Source organism: Thalassophryne amazonica, chromosome 2, assembly GCF_902500255.1.
Source record: "Thalassophryne amazonica chromosome 2, fThaAma1.1, whole genome shotgun sequence".
NCBI classification, from domain to species: domain Eukaryota; kingdom Metazoa; phylum Chordata; class Actinopteri; order Batrachoidiformes; family Batrachoididae; genus Thalassophryne; species Thalassophryne amazonica.
The window spans coordinates 99721950-99749755 of record NC_047104.1 but is presented as its reverse complement, the minus strand read 5'-3'; the positions used below and the strand labels follow the sequence as shown (position 1 = coordinate 99749755).

At 40.2% G+C, this 27806-nt stretch overlaps 1 protein-coding gene across 1 annotated transcript; it reads left to right on the top strand.

The window, feature by feature from the left end:
• The first annotated feature begins 45 nt into the window (after positions 1–45).
• Positions 46–25744, top strand: zgc:162592 (uncharacterized protein LOC561993 homolog). Its single transcript, XM_034161751.1, has 2 exons — positions 46–862; positions 25428–25744. The coding sequence occupies exons 1-2, from the start codon at positions 88–90 to the stop codon at positions 25718–25720; spliced, it is 1068 nt and encodes a 355-aa protein (XP_034017642.1). The 5' UTR covers positions 46–87; the 3' UTR covers positions 25721–25744.
• Positions 25745–27806: the final 2062 nt, after the last annotated feature.

Here is a 27806-nt window from a genome sequence, read left to right as displayed (position 1 = left end):
CTTCTTTCGCTTTCCACTGCAGCTCTCTTAATTTTCTTTCGGGCACTTTCGTGGTTTAATGAAATGATTATTGGGCTGTGAGCGAACATGTCCTCGGCACTCTCTAACCTGTCGAGTGCGGATGCTCTGCTGGAACAGACGCATCGCTCCGTCAAAATCAGCGTCATCATCTCTTTGGGCGTGATGGTCACTTTGGGAAATATCGCAGTTCTCCTGGTCATTTCCTCGTCCGTGGCCGGTTGGTCCAGAAACTCTCGGTACTTTCTGCTGTCCCTGACAGCCGCGGACTCTGCCTTCGGACTGCTGGTCATGCCCTTGAACCTGTGGGTGAGTTTGCTCAAAGAGCACACAGAAGGCCCGGACGCGCTGTGTCACGTGGTGGCCTTCTGTAACGGCACCGTCTACACCACCTGCATGTACACGCTGGCCTCCATCAGTCTGGAACGGTACGTGGCCGTCTTTTACCCTCTGAAGTACTCCTCGCTCATGACCAAGACAAGGACTCTGCTCCTCATCGCCTTCTCCTGGTGCGTGCCTCCTTTATTGCTGCTGCCCATCTCCTTTCCTGACGGAGTCATCGAGGTTCACTTTTCTACAGCGTCACTCGTTTGCAATCCGACCTACTCCACCAACGTGGCTTATTCTTTAAGCCTGGCGTGTCTTATATTCTTTCCTTGCTCCATAATAATGACCTTCGCCAATTTAAGAGTGTGGTGCGCTGCCAAGAGACAGAGGCTCAAATTGCGCAAATACGCCTGTGCGCAGCGCAGAAGGCGGAACATCGCGTCCAGAGTCCTCGTGCCTGTGATGGCAGCCTACTACACTTGCTGGACTCCCTGTATGGCAGCTATGATCTACAATGGTAAGAACAATTGAAAGAATGGTTAAAACCTTTTGTGCAACCTAGTATAGGCCAGTTCCTGGAATCTTGATGGGCTTGTCTAGGCTGAAGTCTTGGGCCCCCAAGGCACAGGGGCCTGAAATATTTATAAACTAAAGTATCATTAAAACAGAAATCCTGGTAGCAGCGCATGAAAGACTGTCAGTTAGGTTGTATTTTGCACCTTGTAACGTAACACAAGCAATATTTAAATTTTTATAGGATAATTTTTATGCGAGTTGTAGTCACACGTGCAGCTCGAGAATTCCCAACTTGGAATGTTTTGACTGCAAAATAAGTGCCATAAAAAGTGTTTCAACATATTATGTATAAGGCAGTTTGGCGTTTTCATGTATCCCATAATCCCTTGCGTGCCAGAGAGTTGCTGCAGTCAACATAGAGAATCCGCATGACAATTGTAAATGAATATTATACTACAAAAATGTATTTTTTTTTATGCTTTTCATCACGTTAATAAGAGACTGCTGCATGATACCCTGAAAAACTTGCAAAAACAATTATAACTGCTACGTTTAATCTGCGTGGAATTTAATAAACGCAAACTGAATTTCATATATATATATATGTATATATGTCTGTCAATAAAGTATAGGTCCTTTTTATTTTTTTCAAAAACTATATGGATTTCATTCATATGTTTTTACGTCATACATGCTTGAACCCTCGTGCGCATGCGTGAGTTTTTCCACGCCTGTCGGTGACGTCATTCGCCTGTGAGCACTCCTTGTGGGAGGAGTCGTCCAGCCCCTCATCGGAATTCCTTTGTCTGAGAAGTTGCTGAGAGACTGGCGCTTTGTTTGATCAGAATTTTTTCTAAACCTGTGAGACACATCGAAGTGGACACGGTTCGAAAAATTAAGCTGGTTTTCAGTGAAAATTTTAACGGCTGAGAGATTTTGAAGTGATACTGTCGCTTTAAGGACTTCCCATGGAGCGAGACGTCGTGCAGCGCTCTCAGGCGCCGTCGTCAGCCTGTTTCAAGCTGAAAACCTCCACATTTCGGGCTCTATTGATCCAGGACGTCGTGAGAGAACAGAAATTTCAGAAGAAGTCGGTTTCAGCATTTTATCTGGATATTCCACTGTTAAAGGAGATTTTTTTTAATGAAAGACGTGCGGACGGGTCCGCGCGTCAGGACGCAGCAGGCGCGGTGCGGTGGCACAGGAAAAACACCTCCGTGTTGTTAACCATTTGTAAAATCCAGGCGGCTTTTGATGGCTTTCAGTGGAGTGAGTATATGAGAAATTGTTTAACAGCTGGAGATGTTCCAACTTGTCCTTAAGGCTTCCAACGGAGGTGTTTTTCCTGTGGCGGAGCGTCGCAGCAGCTGTGAGCCGACGCTGCAATCCATCCGCACGTCTTGCATTAAAGAAATCTCCTTTAACAGTGGAATATCCGGATAAAATGCTGAAACCGACTTCTTCTGAAACTTCTGTTCTCTCACGACGTCCTGGATCAATAGAGCCTGAAATGTGGAGGTTTTCAGCTTGAAACAGGCTGACGACGGCGCCTGAGAGCGCTGCGCGACGTCTCGTACCGTGGGAAGTCCTTAAAGCGACAGAATCACCTCAAAATCTCTCATCAGCTGTTAAAATTTTCACCGAAAACAGCTTAATTTTTTGAACCGTGTCCACTTCAATGTGTCTCACAGGTTTAGAAAAAAGTTTGATCAAACAAAGCGCCAGTCTCTCAGCAACTTCTCAGACAAAGGAATTCCGACGAGGGGCTGGACGACTCCTCCCACAAAGAGTGCTCACAGGCGAATGACGTCACCGACAGGCGTGGAAAAACTCACGCATGCGCACGAGGGTTCAAGCATGTCTGACGTAAAAACATATGAATGAAATCCATATAGTTTTTGAAAAAAATAAAAAGGACCTATACTTTATTGACAGACCTCGTATATTAGTCTGGACCAAAGAGGACAAACAGTGTTGTAAAGAACAATAATAAAGACGTTAAAGAGCAAACTTCTCTTTCTCCCAGAACGACATGATCAGGAAGCGAGCGTAGCTCACAGTAGCTCCCATTGAAAATAACAGAGACAGCCTGTGATTCTCACGTTTACATAAAACAAACGCAATAACGTCTCTAAACTCAGAGAATATATTTATGAGAGTTTTAGGCACAATATAAAAATAGTTTTATGTTGCGATGTTAATGGTGATGTCCGTGTACAGCGTGATAAGAGCATATTAATGCAGTTCTCAATGTTACTGAGATCTCGCAGCACGGCGACCTCGCCGAGGTGTTGCGGGATTTTAAACCTGAAAAGCCTCAATGGAAAATTTTGTGGCTACCGAGACTGTTATGGTAACCTAACCATAACATTTATTTGTATTTCCTTTCATCACAAACTTTTTAAAAATGAAGTTGTATAACAAAATGGAATAAAATGCAGAAAAGAAATGACATTTAATAAAAAGCACCAGGCCTTTACCCTGTACACAGGTTTGATTATGGCTGTACCATTTTTGCTCGCTGAGCAAATTTACCTCAGAATTATCTCTTTCTAATCCAATTACATTTTTTCCACAAATCTGATTGGTTAAGCGTGTGAGATTTCAGACAGTATAATATTGGTGTAACGGTGGCAAAATATTTGACAGTTTCACAATTAGATGTATTACTCCTCACCCTGACCGGTGTTCTGACGAGATGTTATTCCTGTCCTCTGCAACTGTGCATGCGTCATATTGTTTGGATGCTGAACTGTCCATTTATGTGACGAGACGCGCAATTCGACACAACACTGGCTGCGTGCGCTGCTAACTGTTAGAGCTGTTAGTTGAAAGTCATGTACAGATGCTGCTGAAATGGGTGAATTTAAGTGACCATACGAAGTATTGTGGATTCTGATACAGAATTACCATTTCACATTTGATGGGTTTTCATGTTTGATGGATTACACTGCGTCCTAACCGCTGCTGGAGTGTTGCTGCCTCGGCTCAACGGTAAGCCTCGCCGACCGATTTACTTACAGAAAAACCATGCAAATAATCACCTTGTGTCTGATTTGTGGGCGTTCATGCTGTTAAACGGTCGCAAATAATGCATCGCTGTAAAACTCTTTTTAAAGCTCAATTTGCGACTGTAAAACCAGCATGAATGTCAGCAAATCATCAGAGACAACAGGGTTATTCCCTAATTGCACACATTTCTATAATTTGTTCAAGCCTGAATACCTCATCAAAATTTTGCTGCCAAAAGGCACAAACATTACTACTATCACACTGAAATTTATGCAAAAGATACCTCCTCTTAGCACTAATTACAGAATGGGAACCTTAAAGGCCAGTATTACTAATTGTACTTAAATTATCACGATTGCGCATTTTATGCAACACTTAGCAAAATGAAGCTCAATACTCATGCAATTTGCAAGCTATGGCAAGATATTACAATGTGTGGTATATGGCACACGCCGGACTTTACGTATAGCCTTTCTCCAAGCACGATAAACCTTTTTAATTTCATTTGATTACAAAGGAAGAATTTGGCAACCATAAAATAAAGTACAATACTTGTGAAACAACTCATTCCTGATGAGGGAGTTAGCATTTTTAAAATCAGCAAAAAACATATTAGACTGATTAAATCTGCCACATATTTGCCAGTAGTTAAATTAAAAACGTCTTCATGAAGTTCATGACCCAAGTAAGTAACTTTGTCAATTCAAGGTATTCCAACATTATTTACAAAAATAACAGGATCAGATGGTCTAACCCAGGGGTGGGCAGCGAGGGCTGAGACACTGCAGGTTTTCCTTGCAACCAGTCACCTCAGCAGGTGGGTTGCTAATGAGCTTCTCCCCTGAGCATAAACACCTGATTGTCAATTAAATCACCTGCTGAGATGATTGGTAGCAAACAAAACCTGCAGTGTTTCGTCCCTTCATGGCACATGATTGCCCACCCCTGGTCTAACCCAAGTGCCTCCATGTGATGTCATTGCCAGCAGAATTCAAACTGAAGTTACCTGATCACAACTTCCAGCTGGCAATATTTCCAGCTCAGGGGAAAAAAAGACCACTATACCACTAGCAGAATAACCACTAGCTATCTAGAAAAGACAGTGACCAAGTGTACAGCCTGCGCCATTCTGTGACTATCCTGCATTTTAAATTTTATGTGTTTTGGCTACTGGTATACAGGCTGACTTGTAAGTCTTTTCGGCTGTTCTCTCGTTTGCACTCGGGGTCACCACGGCAAATCCGAGGTGGATCTGCATGTTGAATTGGCACAGGTTTTACGCCAGATGCCCTTCCTGACGCAACTCCACATTACATGGAGAAACCTGCAGGGGAGGGATTTGAACCGGGAACCTTCTACATTAAAGCCAAGTGCCCTAACCACTTGGCCACCACCCCTACATGGAACCTTCAAAATTAGTACTAGGTTTGATTGAGAAGCTTTGAGCCTGTCCCAGAAAAAGTAGGTGTGGCTCTTTATCTTCGGCATCCTGAGAAACCAACATTTCCCAACATTGCACCCAGTGAGTCAAAGTTTCACACTTTCTTGAAATGTTGAACTTTTTCTGGGTCAGGCTCAAAACGTTTCAATCACTCCTCGTAGCTTTAAGCATAAGCCCAAAGGCTGTATGGCGGGGGGGATGGAATAATTTGTTTTCATTTGTAGCTGAGGCAACAATTCTGCCACAAGCTTTTACTACGCGTTCCTTATAAAAGCTGCGCAAATTAATTTGCATTCTTCATAAAAGATGCACAAATTACTGTATTTGTGGAGTCTGTCACACCAGTGTACAAGTTGCACTTTTTTCTTTAATTTGGAGTTTTTGTGTATTTCTGTTGACACTCATTATTGGATTTATTTTTAGTGCTTTGATTTTTGCGAAAGCCCCATATGAAATTAAATTATTTTTATTAACACATGAAGGATCGGATCTGAGCTGTTTCTTGTTTGCAGTGGTGATGAACAAGTTGATGAATGAGATCTGACAGCAAAATGTGGTCATTTTAGTTTGCCAAAAATGTCTCTTGTATACAAACATTGCAGGACCTTCCAAATTAGTAACTAGTTAAATAAATAAATAATATATACACTAGCGTGTTGCCCATGAGAATCCACAGGCTCTAGATTGGGCAGTGTTTATAACATAGGTAACTGACAATTTTGTGGTGGGGGTGGTAATATAACCCATGGCAATAATTATGGAATCACCGGCCTCGGAGGATGTTCATTCAGTTGTTTAATTTTGTAGAAAAAAAGCAGATCACAGACATGACACAAAACTAAAATCATTTCAAATGGCAACTTTCTGGCTTTAAGAAACACTACAAGAAATCAGGAAAAATAATTGTGGCAGTCAGTAACGGTTACTTTTTTTAGACCAAGCAGAGGGAAAAAAATATGGACTCACTTAATTCTGAGGAATAAATTATGGAATCATCCTGTAAATTTTCATCCCCAAAACTAACACCTGCATCAAATCAGATCTGCTCGTTAGTCTGCATCTAAAAAGGAGTGATCACACCTTGGAGAGCTGTTGCACCAAGTGGACTGACATGAATCATGGCTCCAACACAAGAGATGTCAATTGAAACAAAGGAGAGGATTATCAAACTCTTAAGAGGGTAAATCATCACGCAATGTTGCAAAAGACGTTGGTTGTTCACAGTCAGCTGTGTCTAAACTCTGGACCAAATACAAACAACATGGGAAGGTTATTAAAGGCAAACATACTGGTAGACCAAAGAAGACATCAAAGCATCAAGACAGAAAACTTAAAGCAATATGTCTCAAAAATCGAAAATGCACAACAAAACAAATGAGGAAACTGGTGTCGTCTGTGACCGAACTGTAAGAAACCGCCTAAAGGAAATGGGATTTACATACAGAAAAGCTAAACGAAAGCCATCATTAACACCTAAACAGAAAGAAACAAGGTTACAATGGGCTAAGGAAAAGCAATCATGGACTGTGGATGACTGGATGAAAGTCATATTCAGTGATGAATCTCGAATCTGCATTGGGCAAGGTGATGATGCTGGAACTTTTGTTTGGTGCCATTCCAGTGAGATTTATAAAGATGACAGCCTGAAGAGAACATGTAAATTTCCACAGTCATTGATATGGGGCTGCATGTCAGGTAAAGGCACTGGGGAGATGGCTATCATTACATCATCAATAAATGCACAAGTTTACATTGATATTTTGGACACTTTTCTTATCCCATCAATTGAAAGGATGTTTGGGGATGATGAAATCATTTTTCAAGATGATAATGCATCTTGCCATAGAGCAAAAACTGTGAAAACATTCCTTGCAAAAAGACACATAGGGTCAATGTCATGGCCTGCAAATAGTCCGGCTCTTAATCCAATTGAAAATCTTTGGAAGTTGAAGAAAATGGTCCATGAGAAGGCTCCAACCTGCAAAGCTGATCTGGCAACAGCAATCAGAGAAAGTTGGAGCCAGATTGATGAAGAGTACTGTTTGTCACTCATTAAGTCCATGCCTCAGACTGCAAGCTTTTATAAAAGCCAGAGGTGGTGCAACAAAATACTAGTGATGTGTTGGAGCGTTCTTTTGTTTTTCATGATTCCATAATTGTTTCCTCAGAATTGAGTGATTCCATATTTTTTTCCCCTCTGCTTGGTCTAAAAAAAGTAACCGTTACTGACTGCCACAATTTTTTTTTCCTGATTTCTTAGTGTTTCTTAAAGCCAGAAAGTTGCCATTTGAAATGACTTTAGTTTTGTGTCATGTCTGTGATCTGCTTTTTTTCTACAAAATTAAACAACTGAATGAACATCCTCAGAGGCCGGTGATTCCATCATTTTTGCCAGGGGTTGTAAGTTAAGCAAAGCTTGTACGAGTTGGATTGGCGTGTGAGTCCAGAATGTTTATAGAATGTTGGAACTCAACAACTTTTGAATAACTACTCAACCCTTTTATTTCCTGTTAATATGTATCTTTTTTAAAATGTTAATTTACTGTCTTAATGTATTTATAAATTGTTTAGGTTCTTATCATATACACACTTTTTATTTCTACTTCTATTTTGTCATTTGATTTTTAAATGGACCACAATGGCAATAAGTTTTTTCACTTTCTTGTCATCCATGTGTTTTTAATGTATTTACAATTATATTATGTAAGTACATTGAATTGAAAATCACTCACGCTTTTACTATAAAGATGAAAGGAATAGTGTGAGAGTCCAGAATGTAGTTAACATCCACTGTTCCATTTTTGCAGCGTTCATCCTGGACCCAAACGGCAAATGTCAGCTCTCCCCGATTTTTACGTGAGCAAAGCCATACACAGAGGCCACTTGGCTATTATATCTATATAAACTGAGAGTTATACTGAAGAAAATATTATACAAATAATGGATGGTAAGGAGTCCCAACATAGAGAAATATTGGATGAAGAAAAGTTATATTGCACGACCAATATTTCTCTATGTTGGACGACTTGCCATCCATCAATTATGTTCTCCACCCCCCTCCCAAATTAAGCAAACAACAAAATTCAAGTAAATTAGATCAATTAATTTTGTTGTGAACAGGATATGATTGATTCTGATGTGATGAATGCTTCTAAAACGTCAGTAGCGTGCTTGTCTACCTTCTTAGTGTTTTTGGCATCCTTGGAGTTCAATATTTCCACCAGTTCCTCCTCTATGAACTCGGCAAACTTCGCTGGCAGACGATTTTCTGCTGTTGTTGACATGTTAGTTGCCATTTTTTCAACCAGCGTCTGTCAGCTAGTTCCTGACCTTCGTATGCTGCGCTCTGATTGGCTAGCTGTTGGCAGTAAGCTCTAGTGCTATTGGTCAGTGGGAACCGATCCAATATAACTTTCGGTCCTAGACTTTTTGGATCCTTTTGGATCCAACATAACTTTCTGGTGCCAAGCATGCCAAAATACAGGTAAATGATGGACAGAAAGGCTAATCTGTGATTGGCTATTGCAATCTGAGTGGAGAACATAGTAAAATAGTTGACGGTTAACCCCTTTAACTAAGAATGCTAGTTTTCAGTTGTCAGATTGTGTATCAACACTGGGTGGTATGAGACGAATGCTTGCTACTATCTTGCAGCAGCAAGAAGAGTAATCAAAATTTAGTAAGGTTAGACCTTATTCAGGGCTCGAAATGGTATGTGCATGTATTATTTGAGCGGTGCACGTATTTTTATACTCCACTAGCACTGGTGCAAGTAACTTTATCCAACTTTTCAGCTATAAGCACCAGTAGAATGAACCAATAAAGGAATAAATAAGGTAAAAACAATTTCCAGTGTGTTGTCTTCGTCTTCCCTGCGTTTTATGTCTCTCACACACGAAGCGAGTTGCTGTGCTCTATTTGTTGTTCGCACGCGCACATGTAAACAAAGAAAAGGAAAAAAAACTGTCTGGCTGCGGTTCCCTCTCTCTCTCCCCCTCAAACTCTGTCATCATTGTGTTATAAGCCAGTCACCATTTGTTTTATTATACATCTGTGTAGTTAATAAAATTATCTTCAAGGACGATTAATTCACGCGCGGATGTGAAAAAGAACTGGCTGCTGGTGCGGTTCCTTTACTGAACCCGGGAGAGGTCACTTAAAATATTTCTTTTCTGGTCATGATAATTTGTGCGCACATTTTTCTTTAATTGAGCCCTCAAATTAATAAAATGTGCACGTTTTCCTTTCGTTCAAAATGAACTTCATAATATGACCTAAATTGTCATCCTCACGACGGGGAGACGCTTCGCCCTCAGCATCCTTTTTAATGTGCTTAAACTCCAGATGATGCCATGTTGGGCAGCTGGAGTTCTCTTTATGTCCTTGTGCGCCCAAACCATGATGATATACTCTGACCAGATCCATTTCTAATGGGGAAATGTATTACACTGTCTCCTGGTTTGTTGGCTAATAGTCAGCATTTATATGTCAAGACAATATTGAGTGCACGTTTTACAAATTGTGGCCACGTTTAAGTAGATTTTGTCCTTGTTTGACTCAAACGATGCTTAAAACGTGCGCAAGTCATAAAACGAGTGCACAACATGATAAAACGTGCATACATGAAGAAAAAAAAACTGTCTGTGGCTGCTGCTCTCCCCAGAGCGTAAGAGTCTGACACATCAGAGGAATTTTAAGATGGATATAAGACTGAGTTTTGGTTGTCCAAGTAATTTTTTTTGTTACTAGCACCAGTGCAAGTAAGTTTAAAAAAAAAAAAAAAAAAAAGTTTCGACCCCTGTTGTTTGTGTGAAGCATCTTGAGGCAGCTTTGTTGTGATTTGGCGCTATATAAATGAAATAAATTTAAATTATTGTAGGAGAGTCATAATTGAATGACTTGTTTGTCTGCACGCTTGATCACTAGCTTTTATAGACAACAGGCGATGTCCCTACACTGTTTTTATGGAAGTCATTTTGCATTCAAAACATTCCAATTTGCTAATTCTTACTATGTGCATGTGTAATCGGAACGCTCATTAAAAAAAAGTCTGTAGGTATTTCTCTACAGTTCTGTAAAAAAAAAAAATAAATAAATAGCCACTGCACTTTTTAAAAAAAAAAGTGTGTGTGTGTGGGGGGGTGTTCATAACATCAGACAGAAATAATTCATACCAGAAAAAAGGGGGGACGCCTGTGGTTCATTTAAAAGGAAGACTGTGTTGTTTACTCTTAGGGAGAGAGAGTCTGTAAAGCAGTGTTCAACAGAAGACATGATTATAAGAGTTTGTGTTGCCTGGCGTTGGAAGTCTACTTGTCTCCAGGGGATTGTGGGTGTGCTTTCCCTGATGGATGTCTGTGAAGACCTCATAATGTACATGGGGAGAAATGAATGAGCCACGTTACAAGTGCCAGAAAGATGAGATCTTCTGTATTTTGTTCAACACACTGACCTTGTTTGTTCAATGGAGGTTCTGTTCTCTTGAGGGTATATTTTGTAGATTCCACAAATTTTTGATGGTGGCACATTTCTGCTTGTGGCTTGAGAGAGCTGCTAAAAACAGGGAGTTGTCAGTGTCTATCGGCCCGTTTTACGTCCCTACTCAGGCCCGTATCCAGACCGGTTTGGACCAATGCAGTTGCATCAGTCATATTTTTTTACGCATCGTTCATCTGTTAAATAAATACATTTTAAAAATCTTGAATAATCCCGAATAGTGCCAAATGTGTCCCAACGGTGAACACAGTTTTGGTTTTCATGTCAACCTACAGTGCGTAAATTATACAGATTTTTCCGAGTTTCAGAGTCATACGGACGTACAAACAGTCGGATATTCAGGGTTTGGTCTGCAGCGGGTCTGATCAACTGTTTCTGCAGTGCGACTCCACTTTGAAGCCGTGAACCATTGAAACAATGCTTCGATTCAATGACTCGTGGCTCTTTGATTCACTGCTCTTCAGAAGCGGTAAGTCTGCTTCTTAACCCCTCGCAAAGCCATTAAAATATCATGAGTCATTTTTGTGTGTATTAAAGTCACTAACTGGGACTCTTGTCTTGTTGCTGTCAAGAAACGAGAATCGTCCTCCGTTCCGTTCACACAGCTCGAAACACTGCGCGACTGTCGTAACAGTCCGGTCGGAATAACTTCAAAATTAATCGCCTTTTTAAATTAAATGAAACGTCTTTAAAATGTCGTAATACAGACAAGCAACTACAATCGACTAAAACGTTTTTCCTCCCAAAATGAGATGTGCTGTATTTCTTTACAAATTCCTGAAGTGAAGCACAGCAGCTGTAAGCGCTCAGCTCAGATATATGGAAAGACATTCATGCCAATAATGTCTGAAAGGAAATGCTTTTGACAAAAACTACAGATTTTGTTTATTCCTATTTATGTCCAGAGATCAAGGATCCACCATGTAGAGTTTATTATGTCCAAAGTTTAAGGATCCAGTGACAATTTCATATTTATTTACTTTAAGACTCAATAAAATGTTCAGTTTCAATTCAATTTCAATTTAATTGGCTTATAAAGTACCAAATCACAACAAAATCTAAATATACTAAAACAAATACATCACAATTGTACACATATCACAGTTGTGATATGTGTACAATTGTGATGTATTTGTTTTAGTATATTTAGTCATGGACATGAATATTGTTACCTGCTGGACTGTTTCTAATTTTGATTGGTATCAATGGAAAATGTCTTCTGTGAACTGTCTGTATCTCAATATTAAGAATATATGCAGTCATATTTTTATTGATTTTTATCAACTGAGAAAAAATCATATATAGATTCAGGTATAATTGAAAGATTTTGGCAATAAATTTGATCCTGTTTAGTCAGTTTTTGTTAGTGTTTTTTAGGACATCATTTATACAAATAAGTGTTCACTATGGTCCATGAAGTATAATAAATATATTAAGTGTGACAGTATATGTTGAACACGAATAAAAGAATGAACATTATTGAATAACAAGACGCATACGATATTTATTTTATCATTGGGCAAAAATGCATGTCAGATTTTCACTCTGGATCCAGCCCTGCTACTGGTTCCTCAAACTCACTAGTTGCTGTCTTTTGCAAGTGTCGTTTGACCTCACAGCAGCAACATCTGTCTGCAGATGCATCACACAATCCAATACTAAATATTTCTGTTTATTCCATTCAAGTCTCACCATATCTCCCACTGCAAATAATGTGTATACTGAAAACTATGTTAAAGCCCGTTACGACAAAAGAAATTACCCAAAAATAATTCTGCAACCTTGTGTTGAACTTAAGCCAAATCGGCACGCCTGCACCGTGACGGTGTCAAGTATTCCTGTCAAAGTTCAGTAAACAAAGCCGCATTTCTCGAGTGCGTGACCCATTTATATCTTGCCCTTCAAGTAAAATTTACATTGTGTTAAAGCAGCATGTCAGGTCCACATTATTCCATGGATGGTTGTGACAGTGGTTATGGGCCTTTCACATTGAACGCATCAGAGGTGTCAGGAATCGGTCTAAAAAGAATTATTTTCAATGAGACATGTTGCTTTTTAGATGCATCAGAAGCATTGCGTCAAAAGCCGAGCTAAAGCGACGAGAGCGCGCATTGCTGCTTGTCAGCAGGCTGACGTGGTCAAAGTTCAACCCAATCTAACTTTTGGCGCTCTGAGCTGTGACGTAGCTTTGCGCTGTCCAATAGGAACGACGCGTTGGGCCAAAACACGGAAGACTAGTGGCAGAAACCACTGATCTGTACAAAACAGAAACGTGTCACAGGACTAGTCATTTATAGAGCAGTTTTCTGAAGAAAAATCCTTGGAAATGTTTTTTGTTGTTGTTGTTTACCTCAAAATTTCTGATTACTGTTAAAAAAAAAAAAAAAAGTTTACAACACTTGTAATTAAAATAGCTAAATAAATCAATAAATGGTTAATTAAAACCACCAGTTATTTCAGATTAGATAATTTCTTGTTTAACATAAGGAACCTTGGACATTTATTTTTAGACAAATAAAATAACATGGAAACATGGAAGTTCGGTAGATTATTTTTATCTCATTTCAACCAGAAAAACACACACACTGTAAATAAATGCAAATGTTTATTATAAATGCAACAGGAAATAATTTAACAATGACTGCGTGTGATCGTAAAGTAGGATTTCTGACATAAACCTCATTAGTCATTTCAACTTAGAATTACGTCAAAATATGTAATTGCCTTTAATGTTATCAGTACAGAGTCATTTCTAAAATATGAATTTGAGCACAATAGTGGAAAGCTTCTACCTGTCGAAATGTCTTGACTTTGATTTCGTGGACATCTTTAAGGAGCCATTCATTTATTGTTAAAATATAAAATGAAACGTTTTTTAAAAAATAATATAGTTGCTGTTGAAAGAACCTTTTATTTAGAAGCAGGTGATGTTATGCTGGATTCTCGGGACCAGATGAAGGTCTCTTCTGCAGCTTTGAACTCTGGTGGTGGTCGACTGGACTTCATGGTGTTCAGCTCATCAATGGAAGTGAAGTACATCTGTATTTAGGTTGTCTGCACAGCAAATGTTCCTGATTGGGACAAATAAAGTATGTCTTAAAATATAAAGAAACTCTAAACAGTTTATATATAAAAAAGAAAAAAAAAACAGAAAAAAGATGATGGGAAAAAAAAAACGCCCGAAAAAAGTTATTTAAAGTTGAGCTTTTGTAGTCTCCGAAAAAAGCTGTAGCTTTATTTGGTAAAAATAAAGACTGAACCATTTACAAATTAAAGCATTCACTCAGATCAACTGTGCTAAAAGCTAAGCTAACGTTAGCCGATCATTAAACCTTCACAGCAGTGCAGTAAACGTCACGTTTTATTTTTATATTATTCTCATCTCGATAAAGCTGCAAAACTAAACTCCGTTGTGCAAACTGGGACTTCGCATATATCCAGAAAAGTGGGAGATTTTGGACTGAGTGGGTTTGCTCGATCCCCCCGGCTGCCTGCCTCAGTCTGCCCAGGGATGATGCCTGAAGGCCGGCTTGTCCGTGTGGGTCGGCCCGCTGTCACGGTTCAATCAGTATCCCACCAAGTCGTCCGTCCTCCCTCGGTGGGCGTCTCTCCGAAAAGTAGCTGGAAAAAAAGCTTTTCCCGGCAGGGTGATGGGAGAATCGGTCTGCTGTTTTTTTAGCTTTTTCATGGTTCAGGCAACGCAAATTCAAGATGGCGATTGCTGAACTTTTTTCAGGTTGTGGAAACAGCCAGAGTGTGACGTAGCAATGTCCGCCCCCTTGCCGCTTCCGAAGCATCTGACGTCACGACGCGTTGGAAATGCATCGGCCTGGCGTTACGACACGTTGGAAAGCTTCGACGCATCGGCCTGACGTGTTCAGTGTGAAAGGCCCATAAGGCTGAAAAACCCTTCCGTCAGCAACAGTGACTGAGCTGGGTGCCACAACCAGGCACCAAGCCTTGCGGGTTTTCTCCGCCAAACAGTCCGAAAGCTGTTGTCTTTTGCCAGTTAAACTAAGCTAGTGATAGTGGCCGTGCTAGCTGCCCAGACACTAAGCTCACCTGGTGTGCTAGTGATGTTTAACTCCACTGAGCTAAGTAGCTTCTCTAACTTATGGTCATAGCTTTGTAAGAAGACCATCCTTTCTGACAGCATTGCCTAAGTTATTTTAACTATTTGTGCACTAAAAGACCAACTGTGTCGCAAGATGAGTGCTAGCAAGAAGCTAACAACTCCTAGGATTCACACAGGAGTAAAGTAATGAACTGAAATTTGAAGACCAACAAAAGTAATGCACAGGTAACAAATAAAAGAAACTATTACAACCTTGTATTAAATAGAAGTGCCATTCAGTCCAACTGCTGTGGAATCAGTCTGTCTGAGAAAGAGGTCCGATGGGAAAAGTTGCAGCTCCTGAAAAATTTCTCAGGAGCAGTTTTTCTGATAATGATTAAAGCGACCCATTCAGTAAATACATTAAACAAGACAATCGTATTAATCTGTTGTTAGCTGATTAGCTCATACAGCAGTACCTCCAGTAGATGGCAGCATACAACAGAAAGATTTCCCTTTTAACTACATAAATTAGGGGTTGAAAGCTATGGAAGACAAGTTGCATCCAGGAAAGTTCATAAACAAAATGTTACTCAAATGAAGTGGCCCCACAATAAATTAACCCACTTATTTACACTGGGAGTAACTGGGGATTAAGGATCTTTCCCCAGGGCCTTTAGTGATTTTTCAGATGGAAAAGCACTGTATAGATTTGTGTGCGTGTATAATATTCTCAAGCAAAATGAGGTTATTTGGGAGGCTGTGGGAGGTGATGGTTTAGTGCAGAGGTCTGACTCATTCCAGAAAGGGCCAAGAGGGTGCAGGCTTTCTTTGCAACCATCCACTCTACCAGGTGATCTCACTGATTAACTGATTCCACCTGCTCAAACTGATGTTAATCCGTGAAATCACCCGATGGAGTGGATGGTTGCAAAGAAAGCCTGCACCCTCTTGGCCCTTTCTGGAGCAAATTTGAGACCTCTGGTCTAGTGGTTAAGCACTGGGCTTCAGAGAAGAGGATCCTCAGTTAAAACCCCAGCCTGATCTGAAAACCAGTAAGGACCCTTGGGCAAGGTCCTTAATTCCATAGTTGCTCCTGGTGTGTAGTGAGCACCTTGCATGACAGCACCCTCACATCGATGTGTAAGTGTCTGTCTGAATGCATGAATGTGAGGCATAATTGTAAAGGGCTTTGAGCGTCTGATGCAGATGGAAAAGCGCTATATAATACATATATTTACCACTTACCATTTATTTCTGTTACATATGTCACAGATGTTATACAAGCTGTGACATAAATTCATCTTAAATCAGGAGAAAACCTGTGAAATTGTGGGACTTTGAAGATGTTATGTAAAAGATTTACACAGTACGACCCCTTTAATAATTATTTTGTCTCCAAAACTATTTCATTTTTAAATCTGTCCATTTAACATTCAAATCTGGGTGAAAAGCACCATGAATCAGTTTTAAGCCTGTCAGAGCTCCATTTAGCTGTTAAAGCCAAACATTGGTAAACGAACAAAATCCCACATATGAAATAAAACTAGTTATTTCAGCAAGTTTACTTTGGTATGAAAAGTATTTAACATGTACTTTACCTTCATGTCTCGTTCAGCAGAAGGAAACATTAACAAGGCTGTTTTAACCACATAAAGTAACCCGTGTCCTGTGGCTGTGCTGATCATGTCACTTTCTCGCTGCTATTTAAATCAAATCAATTTTATTTATATAGCGCCAAATCACAACAAACAGTTGCCCCAAGGCGCTTTATATTGTAAGGCAAAAGCCATACAATAATTACAGAAAAACCCCAATGGTCAAACGACCCCCTATGAGCAAGCACTTGGTGACAGTGGGAAGGAAAAACTCCCTTTTAACAGGAAGGAACCTCCAGCAGAACCAGGCTCAGGGAGGGGCAGTCTTCTGCTGGGACTGGTTGGGGCTAACGGGAGAGAATCAGGAAAAAGACATGCAGTGGAAGAGAGCAGAGATGCAGAGCAAAAGCAGCATACAGAGCAAAAAGAGGTGAATAAAAAGAAACACTGGGTGCATCATGGGAACCCCCCAGCAATCTGTCTATAGCAGCATAACTAAGGAATGGTTCAGGGTCACCTGATCCAGCCCTAACTATAAGCTTTAGCAAAAAGGAAAGTTTTAAGCCTAATCTTACAAGTAGAGAGGGTGTCTGTCTCCCTGATCTGAATTGGGAGCTGGTTCCACAGGAGAGGAGCCTGAAAGCTGAAGGCTCTGCCTCCCATTCTACTCTTACAAACCCTAGGAACTACAAGTAAGCCTGCAGTCTGAGAGCGAAGCACTCTATTGGGGTGATATGGTACTATGAGGTCCCTAAGATAAGATGGGACCTGATTATTCAAAACCTTATAAGTAAGAACAAGAATTTTAAATTCTATTCTGGAATTAACAGGGAGCCAATGAAGAGAAGCCAGTATGGGTGAAATATGCTCTCTCCTTCTAGTCCCTGTCAGTACTCTAGCTGCAGCATTTTGAATTAACTGAAGGCTTTTCAGGGAACTTTAAGGACAACCTGATAATAATGAATTACAATAGTCCAGCCTAGAAGAAATAAATGCATGAATTAGCTTTTCGGCATCACTCTGAGACAAGACCTTTCTAATTTTAGAGATATTGCGCAAATGCAAGAAAGCAGTCCTACATATTTGCTTAATATGCGCATTGAAGGACATATCCTGATCAAAAATGACTCCAAGATTTCTCACAGTATTACTGGAGGTCAGGGTAATGCCATCCAGAGTAAGGATCTGGTTAGACACCATGTTTCTAAGATTTGTGGGGCCAAGTATAATAACTTCAGTTTTATCTGAATTTAAAAGCAGGAAAAAAAAAAAAAATTCTGATCTGGTGGCATTTGTTTAAACCGTGCTGTAGTTCAAGATGTTTAACAAAACCATTGCATTAATCATTTAGGAATTATGACTGCTTGTTTATGTGGTCTCTTGATTCTCAGAGCTTTAAGTTATTGGACAAATGGCTCATTTCCTATACCTGCTTACTCTAGTCAAGTCAGGGGGAGAGCCTATTCCAGCAGTCACAGGGCAAGAAGTGGTGTACAACCTGGACAGGACACTAGTCTATTGCAGGGCCACATAGTGCATGTACAATATGTATTGAACATGTCAGTTTTGTCAGTAAATATATTTCTAAAGGTGCTATTAACATGAAGTTTTCACCAGATGTTAGTAACAACCAAAGTATTCCACACATACAAAGAAACAAATAAGTAAAGAAATTAATTTGTGTAATAAAATGACACGGGAAACAATTTTGAACACGCTTAATGAAATTTATTTAATACTTTGCACAAAAGCCTTTGTTAGTAAGATGCCTCCTGTATGGAGAAAGTAGTCGCATGCATTGCTCAGCTATGATTTTTGGCCCATTCTTCAGCAGTCTTCAAATTTTGAAGGTTCCGTGGACCTTTTGTATGAACTCTGATCTTTAGTTCTTTCCAAAGAATTTTTATTGGATTCAATTTAGGTGATTGGCTGAGAAACTCTAGCAGTTTTATTTCCATTCTTTGAAACCAATTGAGAGTTTCCTTGTCTGTGTGTTTTGGGATCATTGTCTTGTTGACATGTCCACCCTCATTTCATTTTCAGCAGATTTTTATGAAAAAAAGTCTCTGTACATTGTTACATTCATCCTTCCTTCACTTATATGAAGTTTGTCTTGAAAAACAGCCACACACCATGATGTTTCCACTCCTAACTTCACTGTTGGTATGGTGTGTTTTTGCTGATGTGCAGTGCCATTTGACCTCCAAACATTGTGTGTATTATGGCATCCAAAATTCAGTTTTGGTCTCGTCTAAGAAGATTATATTCTACCAATATTTCACAAGCTTGTCTAAATGTTGTGCAGCAAACTTTAAACAAGCTTCAATATCCTTTTTCTTCAACAGTGGAACAGGCCATAGTGGTTGAGTGTATTACTCATCGTTTCCATTGAAACAGTTGCACCTGATAATCCAAAGTCTTTCTAAAGCTCTCCATAAGTGGTCCTTGGCTCTTGGACAACCCCTCTGATAATTCTTTTCAGTCCACTGTCAGTAATCTTGTGGTCTATTCATGGTTAAATGATGATCTTTCCACTTATGGATTATGGCTTCAACAGTACTCACTGTAACATTGAGAAGTTTGGAAATTGTTCTGTAACCAATGCCATCAGTATGTTTTACAACAATAAGGCTGCGAAGATCTTGAGAGAACTCTTTGCTTTTACCCATCATGAGATGTTTCTTGTATGACACCTTGGTAATGAGACACCTTTTTTATATGCTATCATTTGGGACTGGCCAGCTGATATTAATTTGTACTGACAAAGGGCAGGATTGCTTTCTAGTTAGATTTCAGCGTTTTGGCTTTTCATGTCTTTTTGCACCTCCCTTTGTTCAGGTGCTCAATACTTTTTCCCTATTTTATTTCACATTTTATATATATGTATATATGTGTGTGTGTGTGTCTGTGGCACCAAATCACAACAAAGCTGCCTCAAGGTGCTTCACTTAAGTAAGGTCTAACTTTACCAGCCCTAGAGCAAGCACACAGGCGACAGTAGTAAGGGGGAAAAAAAAAAATCCCTCCAATTTGAGGAAGAAACCTCAAGCAGACCCTCTGCTTGGGCCATGCTACTGACACAGTTGACAATACAAATATACAGGAAATTTTTGGGAGTCCATGCTGGTGTATAGGATGGGAGGTTTGCAGAAGATGATGCCCCCTCCAACTTCTGGATGGAGCCGCACCTCAAACAGAGACAAATACTAACTGCGTGCTATCGTATCCGTCTTGAGTAGGCAATTGTCAAAAACTGAGTGACCATGCAAGGAGGAGACTAGTGAGGGAAGCCATCATGATGCCATTACAGCTCTCATTGAGTTCTAAGTGTTTTTGTGGCTGTAATTTGAGAAACTGTGTATAGTATAAACTCTTTGTGCAGCACATCAGTCGCAGACATTGCTCGATGTATGTTCACTGCATTGTCCCTGTCAAATAAACAAATAAATGGAAAAAAAAGAATGTTAATGTGTCTGTTGCATCAACAGTTATGAAGCTTGAATTTGAATGAATGTATTCGGCACACAGACTCAGCAACAAAAAACTCATAAGACAATTTGCCAGTGAACGTGTGTGACCGAAAGGGTGTGGGCAGAAGCAAAAGCTTATAAACGCCCACCCCTTATATATACATACATATACGCATACTTCCAACAGCAAATGCCAGCACAGACAAGATAAATTAATCAATTATAAAAGAAAAACAAAACACAACCAGACAATGCACAATCCCCAAAAACAATAACAAAAAACTATAAACCTAGTTCATCAGATCATAAGTAATTATATTATCAGGATAATTATTCCAAATATTAAGACTTTTAACAGAAATGCAATGACTTTTTACAGTAGTTTGAATCTTTGACTTCTCAGATACTAATGTTAATCTCAAATTGTAACTGGACTTCCTCATTTTAAACTGATCCTGGACATGTTGAAGAAAACATTTGTTTTTTTTTTTTTACTTTATACATGATTGATTACACCACAATTCATATCAAGTCCCACAAGTATAAAATATGTAAACAGACAAATAATGGGTTTGTTGGTTCACGATAGGGTTTGTCACTAATAATTTTTATGGCTTTCTTTTGTAGTAAAAATATTGGTTTTGTATTAGTTTTGTATGCATTTCACCAAACCCCAATGCAGTAGGGTCATATGTGGAACAAGTAATGAATGATATAGTTAATAAATGTTGCGAGAGGAAGTCTCTTGCTTTATACAGGATGGCATTGGCTTTAGTCATTTTAGATTTAACATAATTTGAGATTGTGGTGAAATACAATCATGTTTTAATCTCTGGTGGGTTTTTTTTTTTTTCTTCTCTCCCCCTGTCTGCATATACAACCCCTGGCAAAAATTATGGAATCACCGGCTTCGGAGGATGTTCATTCAGTTGCTTTAATTTTGTAGAAAAAAAGCAGATCACAGACATGACACAAAACTAAAGTCATTTCAAACTTTCTGGCTTTAAGAAACGCTATAAGAAATCAGGAAAAAAAAATTGTGGCAGTCAGTAACGGTTACTTTTTTAGACCAAGCAGAGGGAAAAAATATGGAATCACTCAATTCTGAGGAAAAAATTATGGAATCATGAAAAACAAAAGAACGCTCCAGCACATCACTAGTATTTTGTTGCACCACCTCTGGCTTTTATAACAGCTTGCAGTCTCTGAGGCATGGACTTAATGAGTGACAAACAGTACTTTTCATCAATCTGGCTCCATCTTTCTCTGATTGCTGTTGCCAGATCAGCTTTGCAGGTTGGAGCCTTGTCATGGACCATTTTCTTCAACTTCCACCAAAGATTTTCAATTGGATTAAGATCTCGACTATTTGCAGGCCATGACATTGACCCTATGTGTCATTTTGCAAGGAATGTCTTCACAGTTTTTGCTCTATGGCAAGATGCATTATCATCTTTAAAAATGATTTCATCATCCCCAAACATCCTTTCAATTGATGGGATAAGAAAAGTGTCCAAAATATCAACGTAAACTCGTGCATTTGATGATGTAATGACAGCCATCTCCCCAGTGCCTTTACCTGACATGCAGCCCCATATCATCAATGACTGTGGAAATTTACATGTTCTCTTCAGGCAGTCATCTTTATAAATCTCATTGGAACGGCACCAAACAAAACTTCCAGCATCATCACCTTGCCCAATGCAGATTCGAGATTCATCACTGAATGACTTTCATCCAGTCATCCACAGTCCACGGTTGCTTTTCCTTAGCCCATTGTAACCTTGTTTTTTTCTGTTTAGGTGTTAATGATGGCTTTCATTTAGCTTTTCTGTATATAAATCCCATTTCCTTTAGGCGGTTTCTTACAGTTCGGTCACATACGTTGACTCCAGTTTCCTCCCATTCGTTCCTCATTTGTTTGTTGTGCATTTTCGATTTTTGAGACATATTGCTTTAAGTTTTCTGTCTTGACGCTTTGATGTCTTCCTTGGTCTACCAGTATGTTTGCCTTTAACAACCTTCCCATGTTGTTTGTATTTGGTCCAGAGTTTAGAAACAGCTGACTGTGAACAACCAACATCTTTTGCAACATTGTGTGATTTACCCTCTTTTAAGAGTTTGATAATCCTCTCCTTTGTTTCAATTGACATCTCTCGTGTTGGAGCCATGATTCATGTCAGTCCACTTGGTACAACAGCTCTCCAAGGTGTGATCACTCCTTTTTAGATGCAGACTAACGAGCAGATCTGATTTGATGCAGGTGTTAGTTTTGGGGATGAAAATTTACAGGGTGATTCCATAATTTATTCTTCAGAATTGAGTGAGTCCATATTTTTTCCCTCTGCTTGGTCTAAAAAAAGTAACCGTTACTGACTGCCACAATTATTTTTCCTGATTTTTTTTTATAGTGTTTCTTAAAGCCAGAAAGTTGCCATTTGAAATGACTTTAGTTTTGTGTCATGTCTGTGATCTGCTTTTTTTGAACCACCAGGGGAACAGCCCAGGCGGTGCTAGAACGCACCCCCACACCACTCCCCACCCCCATGGGGGCACAGGAAGTAGCCCTACACACCAGGGGACGTATACAGGGCATTGCCTTCAGCCCATAAGAGGGGGAGCGCCCCAGAATCACACCACCCGGTCCTCGGCCCCCAAAGGGATGAGCAAGCTGCGGTGGGGACGAGGGGCCAAGGAGCCAGCACGACCAAACCTAAAGCCCGGGCAGGAACAACAGAGCCCAAAAACGGCAGGATCCGGCCTTCAGACAAGGTGCGGGACCAAAACCCCCGAGCCAGGAAGCACAGGAGGCTCCATCATCCGAGACCGCCCAATTGAGAACGGGACAACACCACAGAGATCCTGGCCCCCACCCCCCTAATGGTGCCGCGGCCCACTGGGCCCCACAAGCCCCACAGCAGGGCCCAGAGACCATGGCAGAACCAGACAGATGGACCCCCCCCCCCCCCCCCGGTGACTTTAATATACATGTCTGTTGTGAATCCAGTCCTCTGGCCAAGGACCTTTTAAACCTCATTGAGTCCTTTAATTTTACCCAGTGCGTTTGTGGCCCGACTCATGAAAAGGGGCACATTTCAGATCTTGTTGTCTTATGGTTTATCTGACTCTATTAATGAAATCTGTGCAACTCTGTATTTCTGATAATTTACCTGTGCTGTTCACTTTGACGCTTCCCTGTTCGGCGGATAAACCACCTGCACCCGAGTGCCTCCGGCGCGCCATTGACCCTTCGACTGCCAAACAGTTTTCCACTGTTTTTAATGATTCTTTTTTTGCGCACACTTGATGGAAAATGTGGTCTCAGTGCTGATGCGATTTTGTCTCTTTAACTCCACATGCACGGAGATCTTGGACTGTGTCACTCCTCTTAAGCCAAGGCACTCTAAGCCACGCTCACAGCCATGGTTAAATGAGTCACCGTGTGCACTCGGACATGCATGTAGACGCACTGACAGAAAATGGAAAAAGATCATCTCATTGTATCTCAAGAAAGACTTCATGGTTGTATGTTTGCTTATCAGAAAGCCAAAGCAACCTATTTCTCTACTTTAGTCAAATAATTGCCATAAGCCTCAGGTCCTGTTCAATGTCTTGAACTCGCTTATTAATCCCAGTGATGCCTCCCCTCTTGTGCCAGTGCCTACACTTTAATGCTTTTTCACCATTTTTTTTTTTTTTTTTATCACAAAAGTGTCTGGCCTTAGACCAGCTCATTCAGATGTTAGGCCCATCACAGACTGATTTTCCTCTGTGCTCTGCTGCCCTCGATCAGTTCAAGCCTTTGTCCTTCTCCCAGCTTTCTGACGTAGTCATTCATCTGCATCCTACAAATTGTTCTTTGGATGTCATTCTTCCTCATCTCCTTGGAAGTTCTTGATTCAGTGGGAGCCACTATTTTGTTGTTGGTTAACCCCAGTCTTACCTCTGGCTGTGTGCCTTTAGGTTTTAAACATGCTGTGGTTAACCCTTTTAATTGGAAAAAAATTGCGATCCTTCCATTATTTCAAATTTTAGATCTATATCTCACCTTTTTTGTCCAAGTTGTTGGAGAGAGTGGTCTACATCCAGTTGAAGTTGTTTTTAGCCCAGCATGACATTTATGAAAAGTTTCATCTGGCTTCAAATCCAGACATGGCACCGAAACTGCTCTACTAAGAGTTTTTAATGAGTTGATTTTAGCTGCTGACTCAGGTAGTCCTGCCATCCTAATACTTTGACAGCTGCCTTTGACACAGTGGACCACGTGATTCTGCGTCGTCGTCTTGAGCAGTGTCTGGGGGCATTACAGGCTCTGCTCTCACCTGGTTTAGTTCTTTAGCTCTTACCACTTTTCTTCAGATGTGGCCCTGCTGATCTGTGGAGTGCTTCAAGGCTCCATTGTAAGGGTGCACTGACAAGAGCTTGCCTGAGACTCGCGCAACAGCACACTGTGTTGTGAAGATCCCACCCGCTGTAATCACAGCTGGACACCTTTATTTGTTCTATCGGCCGCGTGCTCTGCGCTGGACGCTGCATATATAAAATAATTATTTCGTGGTGGATTAATCTTTTTTTTTTTTCCTGCAAATTGGCCATTGAAAACGGCTCTAATCACTTCCTGAATCACAGAGGAGGTTGCAGCTACAGCAGTTCGCGGGCACATGCGCAACTAACAAGCTGCAGAAAGCATTTTAAGCTGTCTAAAAAGGTAATTTGTCTTGTTTCCATTGTCATGGCTTAATTAAACAGTTGTGGGTTCTTTCCTTCTTGTCTGCAACTGTTAAAGTATGTTTATAACAGACTTACCTTCTTGTTATAATCCTTCAAATGAGCTGCGTTCTGTGATCCACTCGCTCTGTTCACTTCTTGTTTACTCCATTTGATGAGCTGCACGTCGTGTTGGAGATTAGATCTCACCACATAGCACAACATTTGTGCGTTAAAGACTTTTTGAACATTTCAAAATTCTCTGTGCGCAATAGCACGCACCAGCGACTCTCAGGCATCCTGTCTGCACCAGTTAAAGATGACTTTACTCTCCAGCATGATGTGATGCATGACATGATAGTGTCAGTGCACCTTAAGTCCTATTCTTTTCCTTTTGTACATGTTGCCTCTTGGCGGTATCTTTCGATAACACCAAATATTTTCCATTGCTTTGCCCATGATGTCTAAATTGACCTGCCATTTAAGGTCGTTAGGCAGTGACCCAATGCAGCCATTATTGGATTGTTTGAGTGAGGTCAACTCTTGGATGAGTGCTAATGTATTAAATCTTAATGACTCCAAGATGGAGGTTATCCTGTTTGGGGGGAGCACCTCCACAGCCTGCTCTGCTTATGCCCTGGGCCCCAGGGGACCCAGTTCATAAGCACTCGTGTACAGAGGCAACACTACAGATTTTTTTTCTTTACAAATACTTTTAGACAAGGCTGCATGTTGACGTGTATTGGATTCTTCAAACACAGTTCTTTTCTATCTTTATTTCCCTACAGCCATCTCGGGCAAGAATGTACCAGAGTGGATTGAATTTGTGGTGGTATGGCTGCCAACCTCCAATGGTTTTCTGAACTGCATCTTCTACTTCTGGATTAACCGCAGCTTCAGAAGAAAATTCCACCTCATCCTCCAGAGGATAGCTCTGGCGCTCTGCCCTGAGTTGGCCAACACCCTTGGGTGCTGCCACCATTCAAATGCACACTTTATCTCAGAAGTTATGGATAACAGCATTGTTCATGAACGGTCTTCCAGTGTGTCCTCCACCTGCACCTTGTTGTCTGTGGCTTAGCACCGCAGTGCCCGAGGAAGACTTGGTCAACTGAAACCATGTTATTGGTCCATCCACTGAAGTGGTAAAGACATAGATGTTGCACATTGACTGATATAGATATGTCAACAGTACTGTCACAGTATGAAGCAGCTGTGACTTATTTAACCACTGTACATTCTGTTCCTCTATAAACTGTAGTTTTGGATTATTGTATAGTTTTGTTTTTTTACCCTTTAAAACAATTTTGCATGTTAAAATTGTGTATTGTTGAACAGAACACAGTTTACATCATAAACATCTTTTTTCTTTTTACCACCTACACACGTTGCTGAGATTCGGTGCACTGTCAGCTCTCTTAAACATCTTTTAGTGTTAGCCATAACCCCATCTGGTGGTCTTGAAACCTTTACGCTGTGTACGGCAAAATCCCTATTTTAAGGTCAGCTATTACATGCCTGGTTTGGTTGCTGTGGTCAACATATTTCTCTTCCAGTGTTTGTCAATTAGTTCATCAGTAAAAACTGATATTTTGATGTCATCTTTGAGATGACACTGTTGTCAGACTACAAGCATTTAGAAGGTCTACCCTTAATGTGAACTGTGAGATGAAGACTTTGGCATATAACAGCTGGTTGAAGTTAACAGAGCATTTCAGCATATGCAGGGAGGAAAGTAATTAAGCTGCTACATCTATAGAAAGGTCACGGTGTTTGTTCCTGCCAGAGATAACCCGAGTAACCTCTGTGGCTGTTTATTTGCTGCTAGGAAACCAATCTTCCAGTGTTAAGCATAGTAGGAAAGGTTGCTTGATATTTAAAGTTCATAATGAAAGTTTTGTTATGGTGGAAAAATGTGTAATTGTTTGAACAAAATTCAACAGAAAACTGAAATTCAGAGATTTTTTGTTTTGTTTTTTCAGCCTGTTTTAGCGCTAGGGATGCTGTTTGCTCTCACCATCATTTAAGATGAGTGTCTGCAATGGAAGTGGTAGAAATTGCGAAAATGTTTAACTGTCAGATATGTTGCAGAAAAAATGAATGGGTGTTTATAAAATGTTGCTTTGTTTCTAAAATTCTGTTATTGCAAAGAATTAAGATATAATTCAATAATGACTTATTAAATAAAGAATTATGCTTTCAGTTGTCTGCATTATGGATGAAAGATATTTACTATACAAGCTATATTTCACTTGCCCTCTCCTCCATTCATGCCTACTTCTGTGGCTGTTAGATCATACATGCTGGTCTAAATTTTTGAGCCAAACTAAAGATGCAAGTTTCCAAAAGCTGTAATGAGACACTTGGTCAGAAACTAAAGCTGCACTGACACGTGCATGATGTTGATTCACACAGTTGCATGGATGTCGTCGTGACGATCCCACCTACTGTGTTCCCAGCTGGACGCCATGCTTTGTTCCACCTCCTGCCATGTGTTCTATGCTGGATGCTGTGTATATAAAATATTTCAGAGCAGATTAATCATTTTCTCTCCAAGTTGTCTGTTGAAAACAGCTCTAATCGCTTCCTGAATCACAAAGGACCACTCGTTCGCGCACACTAATAAAATGTAGAGTTTAATTGATAAAGTTAAGGTAACTTTTTCCACATAACATTGTCAATTAAGTGCAAAACAATATAATGAAACATTATTACTTAAATCTCAGTATTGTTTTGCACTTAATTGAGTTATGTGGAAAAAGTTAACTATCAATTAAATTCAACATTTTATGCCTAAGACTGCGTTTCATTTCTGAGAGTGCACCCACACTGAGCATGAGAAACAATTTGGAGCAGTCTATAAAGGTAATTTGTCAGTTTACATCGTCATGGCTTGGTAAAACAGTTGCATGTTCTTTCCTTCTTGTCTGCAGCTGTTAAAGTATGTTTATGAAAGATTAAACATCTTATCGTTCAGACGAGCTGCGCTCTGATGCGATACGCTGACGTGATCACCTCCTCTGTTCGCTTCTTTAGTCCACTTGACAAGCTGCATGTCATGTTAGCGAGCAGATCGTAACATGACATTTATGCGTGAAGGTTTATGAACATTTCAAAATTCTCTTTGCACAGTTGCACGCACCGGCGCCCCTCTCATATTCAGTCTG